At 34.5% G+C, this 8,398-nt stretch overlaps 1 protein-coding gene across 1 annotated transcript; it reads left to right on the top strand.

Annotated features, from left to right (window-relative positions):
* Positions 1–3,183: 3,183 nt before the first annotated feature.
* Positions 3,184–7,124, top strand: LOC114181891 (proline-rich receptor-like protein kinase PERK1). The gene is made up of 8 exons (XM_028068537.1): positions 3,184–3,997; positions 4,493–5,029; positions 5,173–5,259; positions 5,351–5,421; positions 5,584–5,660; positions 6,031–6,178; positions 6,316–6,477; positions 6,610–7,124. Exons 1-8 carry the CDS (start codon positions 3,379–3,381, stop codon positions 6,922–6,924), a joined length of 2,016 nt encoding a protein of 671 aa, XP_027924338.1. The 5' UTR covers positions 3,184–3,378; the 3' UTR covers positions 6,925–7,124.
* Positions 7,125–8,398: the final 1,274 nt, after the last annotated feature.

Raw genomic sequence — 8,398 nt, 5'->3', positions numbered from 1 at the left:
ATTCAACATTAATATAAAGAAAAAATTAATATAACTATTTTAAAAGTTAATATTCGTTGAAAGTATATTATTTTAGATTGTTAACTAACTAGTTCATAAAGAATATATATATATATATATATATATATATATATATATATATATATATATATTAAATTTGACCCTATTAAAAAGAAAAGATAAAGTTTGATAAAAAAAGACTTCCCGTCTATTTATATTAAGTTTGACCTTATTAATTAAAATACTAATTATTTCAACTTTATGTAATAATTGCAAGAATGAAAAATGCAGAATACTGGTATTGACAGGTTTAGCAATTATTATGCATAATGTGGGCTTTTATAATCTTATTTCTAATCTAATTTACTTATATGAAAAAGAAAATATAGTTAATAAAACAAAAAAAAATCACTGTTTATATAAAATGTAAAAGAATTAAATCATTCCCAAATCGGTGTATATAGGAAGCAGAAAAGGTTTACAGTTACGACATTCACTTATTTAACTCTAACTATTTTATTATATTTGGGTAAAATATATGTATTATTAGTTTGTCTAAAAAAATATTTTTTAATTTAAATTTTCTATGTTTGTAAATTTTATTTTTTTCCATATGCATTTGTTTATTTGATAATTTAATTTGATCGACATTTTCTATCACAACTTTATGAGTATACGGTATACAATTAAAAGAACACTGTTATGTATTCAATATTAAGTATGATAACATTTTCCAATTTGACTTCAAAATAACTAATTTACGAAATCTTAATGTAATCTCAATTCATGTTCAAACTGATTTTATCATCTTTTATCATAATAAATTATTCTTAAATTCAAGCAACTTCAATCACCATGTACATATCATCAACATTATTATTCTTATCACATTATATTAAATTCGCAATAAATAGTATTAAAATAATTCACGGACAAAAGTAAATGCAAGAGACACTATATTTTGTCATGTAGTAATCTGTTTTTTACTACAAAGTAGAGTGTTTAATTTACATACACATTCCAAATAATTTGTACATCAAGTTATTAATTATATTTTAATTTGAATATGAAAATATACCTTACGCAAAAAAAAAAAGTGTCATGAATAATTAAAAAATGATACAAAATAATATTGAATTATTTGTCATTCTTCTGCTTAGTCTTCCAACCAAGATAACATTATAATTTTTTGGGTTAAATATGTTTTTTCCCCTTAACTTTCATTAAATTTCGGAATTAGTCCATTTTGAAATTTTTGACCAATTTAGTCATTCATCTTTCGAAATACGTGAATTTAGTTATTTTAATCAAATTTGGTTAAGTTTATTTGATATTTCAAACGCGTTTCATAATATTATTTGACTTAACATTAAAGCAAAAATGTGTCAAATAGTATAAACAACTCAAATACAATCCTGAAATGCATACGAAACATCAAATAAACATAACAAAATTTGATTAGAAGGACTAAATTCACATATTTCGAAAGATAAATTACTAAATTGGTCCAAAGTTTCGAAATGAACTAGTTCAAAAATTCACTAAAAATTAAATGATCAAAAATATATTTAACCCTAATTTTTTTCTCTATTTTATTTTTATCTCATTATGTTATGCTTTATGTCACACAAAGATTTTGTATAAATATAATTTATGTTGTTTTTATTTTTTATTTTTTGAATGAATATGTCCATGTCTTGTTGCGTTGTGCGATAGTGTAATCCAGCTGCTTATTTAACTCTTACTTAGAGTAACAGCTACTATAAATATTAATTAAAAAAACTTTACTCTTTCTGCAAAATGGGTTACCTAATGTTTGACTCGGTTGCAATTAACCAATCATAAAAGGATAACCCTATAATAAAATCAAATTTAAACAACTAGTTTTCACATTCAAAATTTTATTCATTAATTATATAAGTTTAGTAAACAAGTGGTTTATTCTCAAATTCTATAAATCTAAAATAAACAGTATTTGAAGAAGAATATCTAATTTATTTTTGTCCAATTTCTCCACCGTGTTAACTAGTGTTGGTGAATAATTAACATTACTAGCTTGATTACAAAAAAACGATTAATATGAAGCACTGAATTTGTTGAGAATTCAAATTCGAATTGAAACTGTAGTGTGTTGATCTTTATTAATATTGGTAAGTAGTATTAATTGCTAATATCTTTTAATTAGTAATTAAAATGGGAAGGAAAATTAATGCTAAACTCGATGCGCACGTTAATACCATTAATTAAGTTCATAACTCTGTAAGAAATTATCGTTAGTGTGGAACAGGACAATTTTCTCAATCTTCTTCGATTTCATGGCTCAAGGCCTGTAATTACGGCGTTAACTAATAAACACGTTACGGGTTTTATTTCAACACTTTATTCTTATTTTATTTTCTAAGTTCATTTTGACATTTCTTAAAAGTAAAATTATAACAAAACTTCAAATTTTAAAATAGACAATAATTAATAATATTATTTGAAAATATATCACCGTCTGCTGGAACGGAAAACGGGAAGAGGTTTTCTCATTTGGTAGCTATTTTTAATATTTTATTTATGAGTTCGCTTTTTGCAGCGGAGAGTGTGCTTAACGGTTGAATACCGAATTCAAACGTACCTTAGTTTATTTATTTAATAAAAAGTTGATTTTGTTGATTATGATATTTGAGTCTGCAATTTTCATGTGCTGGACTTTGTCTTCTTCTTCACGACTTTACGTAGGACTGGGAACACGGTTACACCCATACGTTAAGCTTTAAATATTAACTATTAAATATTTAATTAATTTTTTTTTCTTAACAAAATTAACGCCATTCTTCTAACTATCGACGCGTAGAAAACCCAATAACTGGTTTTGTTATTATATATCGGACGTGATTTATTTTGGCCAATAAAAAAAAACTAATTACAAACGAAAATGCAAACAATAAACAAATTCCAGAAAACAAAAATGATATGTTACCCTAATTAAATTAATTAATTAATTAAGTGTAAGAAGAAGGTGTCCGCGGCGCATTCGTGTGGGGCCATGCTACCCGTTTGTCTTCGCTGGTTGGCTCAACCAATAAGTTTAAATTAATAGTAAAAATAAATAATAATAAAAAAAAATAAGAAAGAGAAAAAACAGTGACAGTGAGACTGAGGAACAGCTTCAAAGGTGATAGGTGAGAAAGAGAATCCACGGTTTTTTCAGATAAAACGCTTTCTTACTTCGACGCAAACCATTCTTCGTTGTCTCCTTTTTTTTCTCTCTCTCTAAACCGTTTTAGAGAGAGTCACATAAGTATAAACCTTAATCTTTTCGACCTTAATCCTTGCTAAGCTTCTCTCTGTGTTTCGATCTCAATTTTTTTTATTCTGTAGCTGTTCTCAACAATGTCAACAGCCCCAGCGCCGTCTTCGCCGCCGTCCAACAGCACCGCACCTCCGCCGTCCACCCCGTCTGCACCACCGCCCGCCACACCTTCCGCGCCTCCTCCTGCCACTCCGTCGTCACCTCCACCTTCACCTCCGTCGTCTCCGCCCCCAGCGACTCCCTCCGCCCCTCCGCCGGCGACACCTTCTTCGCCACCTCCGTCGACTCCCTCGACTCCGTCTGCTCCTCCACCGTCTACTCCTTCGACTCCATCCCCGCCGGCAACCACTCCACCGTCGAGTTCTCCTCCCTCGCCTCCCTCTGGTTCTCCTCCCTCGCCGCCGTCGGGGTCTCCACCATCGCCACCTAGTGGCGGCGGTGGAGGCGGCAGCACTCCGAGTCCACCGTCTCGGAGCTCGCCTTCTCCTCCGTCCGGATCGAGTCCAACCACGCCTTCGCCTCCGCCGTCGTCTTCTTCGTCGGGTATTTCGACTGGCGTGGTCGTCGGAATCGCCGTGGGGGCAGTCGCGGTTCTTGTTGTGTTAAGCATTCTCTGCATATGCTGTCGGAAGAAGAAGAGAAGACGCGACGAGGAGTACTATGCTCCGCCGCCGCAGCAACCGCCGCGGGGACCCAAAGGTGAGTGAGCTTTTTGTTTTTGTCATTTTACATTTGATCTATTAATGTTATTGAAAAAGCCTTTCGCGTTTTTCCTGATTTTATTGATTTTAAAGTTTTTGCGTAAATTGTTCTCAAGATGTTCTCAATGTTTAATTCCTTAGTCGATTCTCTTGCCGAATCTTTTTACTTATGGATGCACATTATGAACTATGTAAAACTGATAGCATGTATTTTCTTACAATTTGCTTCTAGTGTTTTTTCTTAGTTGTTAAGGTTTGTTCTAATTGTTGAAAAAAAAAATGAATGGTTCCTTACTCTGTCTTCTGGTGATGTTATTAGAGTCTAAGGATAATTACTCAGTTTGTTCAAACTTTTCATTAAAGACTTTCTTTTTTCGTTTAGCTTCTCCAATAGCAGATTTAATATATCACACATATTTCATTCAGAAATTGTTCTTACTCTTGAAGAAAACGATAATTACTTATTTCATGGTGTTCTCTTCATAATTTTTAGATGATTACGGTGGTCCACCGCGTCAATGGCAGCACAATGTTCCTCCTCCGCAAGATCATGTGGTTTCAATGATGCCGCCAAAGCCATCGCCTCCACCGGTTCCGGCTTATGCTGCTCAACCTCCTCCTCCTCCGCTTCCTTTCATCAGCAGCAGTGGTGGGTCTGGATCAAACTATTCGGGTGGCGAACCACTTCCTCCTCCTTCTCCGGGAATTTCATTGGGGTTCTCTAAGAGCACTTTCACCTACGAGGAGTTGGCACGCGCCACCGATGGATTCTCCGATGCGAACCTCCTCGGACAAGGTGGATTCGGATATGTTCACAGAGGAATTCTTCCCAACGGCAAGGAGGTGGCAGTGAAGCAATTGAAGGCTGGAAGCGGGCAAGGGGAGCGTGAGTTCCAGGCTGAGGTTGAGATAATTAGCCGTGTTCATCACAAGCATCTTGTATCTTTGGTTGGATACTGCATCACAGGGTCCCAGAGGTTGCTTGTTTATGAATTTGTTCCCAACAACACATTGGAGTTCCATTTGCATGGTTGGTACTTCTCATTTTTGCTTCATTTAAAAATTCTCTTTGGTTGGTCCATCTTTTCTGCTGAAAGTTGGCTAAGCACCAACTTCTACCACTTGGATTATGCTTTTCATGGAAGCGGTCTTTCATGGTTGTTTCCACTGCAGGAAGAGGACGACCTACCATGGATTGGCCCACAAGACTAAGAATTGCTTTAGGATCTGCTAAGGGACTCGCGTATCTTCATGAAGATTGTATGTTTTTCACCCATCATTTCTTTTCTTCTGCTGTTGTTAATTTCTTTATGTCAACCTAAATGTTTGTTTTCATTCTATGTACTTTCAGGTCATCCTAAGATCATTCATCGTGATATCAAATCTGCCAACATCCTTCTGGATTTCAAGTTCGAAGCAAAGGTATGTTGTTCTGCTGTATGTCTTTCTCACAACAGTGATAAAACATGTTCATTGTTTACCTGATTTAGTCTAATTGATAAAAGCCATAAAACCCACTTACCTTGTTCACTTTTATAATGTTATTTGCAGTTGGGATTGAATTGCTCTTGATTTTGTTGACAGGTTGCAGATTTCGGTCTTGCTAAGTTTTCTTCTGATGTTAATACTCACGTTTCCACACGAGTGATGGGGACTTTTGGGTAGGGACACACTTTCTTCTTTCTATCTTTTTACGAACCTTGGATGTATAATTATGGAAAGTAGCTTCTGTAATAATCTGTTTTTAATATGGACGAATTAACCTGTTATGCTATTCTTTTATGACACGGGACATGGATAAAGAGAGTACATCATAGCTAAAAAAAATCTCAAACTTTCAACTTTAAAGTGGACTACTTTGCGTCTCTGTGGCATGCCATGTGTGATTGTTGTCAGTTTTCATCGGTCTTATTGCTGTCAAGTGTCAACAGTTTATAAGAAAAACCAAGAACAATAATAATCTGGAACAAATATGTTGTTGTCTGGCGCTACATTTCAATCTCACTGTCGTGCTTCAATTATTACTTGCAGGTATCTTGCTCCAGAATATGCTTCTAGTGGAAAACTCACAGACAAATCAGATGTTTTCTCCTATGGAGTCATGCTACTTGAGTTGATAACTGGAAGGCGACCAGTTGATAAAACTCAAACATTCATGGAGGATAGTTTGGTAGACTGGGTAAGTATTATGGCATTTAACTAAGAAATTCACTGTGTATGTATGTGTACATTTATGAGTTTCTTCGTTGGAGCAGAACATTGTTCTGCAGTTCTGCAGAGTAACTCTTGACTAAATCCATCTTTATCATATCACAGGCTAGGCCTCTGCTCACACGAGCTTTGGAAGAGGATGATTTTGACTCTATTATTGACCCAAGGCTTCAGAATGATTATGAACCTAATGAGATGGCACGAATGGTGGCATGTGCTGCAGCTTGCACACGTCATTCAGCAAAGCGCCGACCAAGGATGAGCCAGGTAAATCGAAGTACTTTTGTTGTCATTTTTCATGTGATGGTCATACATAGGACAGTATGTATGTCTTGCATTGTTGAATTGGCCTAAGATGCGAGAACATGACATGATCCTTGTATTGTGTACCTACTACAGGTTGTGCGTGCTTTGGAAGGAGATGTGTCTCTAGCAGATCTTAACGAAGGAATCAAACCTGGACACAGCACCATGTACAGTTCTCATGAAAGCTCAGATTATGATACTGTACAGTACAAGGAAGACATGAAAAAGTTCAGAAAAATGGCTCTGGGAACTCAGGAATATGGTGCAAGCAGCGAATACAGTGCAGCTACAAGCGAGTACGGTTTAAACCCATCTGGCTCAAGCAGTGAAGCGCAGAGCCGCCAAACCACAAGGGAAATGGAAATGAGAAAGATGAAGAACAGTCAAGGTTTCAGTGGAAGCTCTTGATTATTCTTAGTAACTGTTTATGCCTTTATCTTCTTCTGTATAAATCTATATATCCTTGCCAATGCCACACTTTGATTGCTTTTTACTGACATCTCTCTCCTTACCAATTACTATCATTTTTTTTTCTTTCCCAAATTGATCATCTTTGAATTGTATTTATCAGGGTATACAAAAAATAACACAGGTCCATTCTTTATTTATTTTTTTTCTTTTTCTGGTTATTCAGCTATATAGTGTTGGAAATTGATTCTTGTTTTACAATTTCCATTGTTGCTCGTGTGTCAATTTTTCAGTTTGTTGGTAGTGGGCTGGTTTTGTCAAACGTTGGTATGAAACCTTTTGTAAGACATTTACTTGCGTGTCTCAAAATGAAAATGTTTTTTTTTAACCTTTTACCTAAATTGATTTCTCCCAGAAGACACAATGAGTTGTTTTAGGTCCGTTCAACTGCGCATGTATCGTGTAGGAACTCTGAGTCAGCCAACAAACGTGGGCACCACAAGTTTAGAGGTTTTGTTTCAAATCATGGTCTCTGTTTAGGAATTTTCAAAAATCGAATTGATTTGGTAAAAGAAAATGATTAATTTAAGACATGGTTAAGAAATTGATCTTTAAACATGGAATACAATTTGCGGAATGGTTAATTTTTCTGAAAAACCTTGGTTTATTGAAGAATTAGTCTTGGTCAGAAAATACCTTAGGTTATAGAGATAATTTAATTGGTATTTTTTTACATCCTAATAAATTGATTAGACCGAGTCATAGGTTGCATGTTTTTTAAAGCCGCCTGTGTTGTTTTTGTCGTTTGGCATGTGGATTGCAAGATTGGTGCATTTTGGATGATGAAAAAGGGTATATATAGAAACAACATGGGTTGAATCATTAAACTAAAGATTGAGAGTGCAACAACAAAGTAGGTCATGATTACGTTTGGAGAAAGAAGAGATTTTGGTGGCTCCAAAGAACCCCACACGGTTTCTGCAAAGTCAGCATGCGCATTCTCATCATCAACTTCAAAAGCTTACAAGGATTATGAACTGTCTCAGCCAAAAGGAATCTTATTTTTAAGTGTTTATAATTAATTTTGAATTGTGTTAATTTGGATCGAGAAACTATTATTTGAATTGTGTCAACTATTAATACTTTAAATCGAGAAAAGTATATTTTTTTCCTGATTTTCAAATATTACCATATTTATGTGTTCACTCGAACTTCTATATATATATAAGTAAATTTGGATTTTCCTTAGGTTGCTGAAGTTATCCATTTCTATATACGAGATTTCACATTTAGAGTTTTACTTTGACAAAAAAAAAAAAAAGAAGTCATTACATTGGTGCATCATCCACATTAGATATTAAAGTCGAATTTACATGTTATCATAGGCCAGGTTCTTGTACTCAAATGAGTCTAGCAAGTGGAAGATTAAAAAATCAAATGGGATACTAAAAAAAGAAAAGTGGTTTAGAAAATA

The sequence above is a fragment of the Vigna unguiculata genome, chromosome 4 (assembly GCF_004118075.2).
Source record: "Vigna unguiculata cultivar IT97K-499-35 chromosome 4, ASM411807v1, whole genome shotgun sequence".
Classification (NCBI taxonomy): Eukaryota; Viridiplantae; Streptophyta; class Magnoliopsida; order Fabales; family Fabaceae; genus Vigna; species Vigna unguiculata.
Note: the sequence above shows the minus strand (reverse complement) of the source record. Positions and strands in the feature narration are given on the sequence as shown.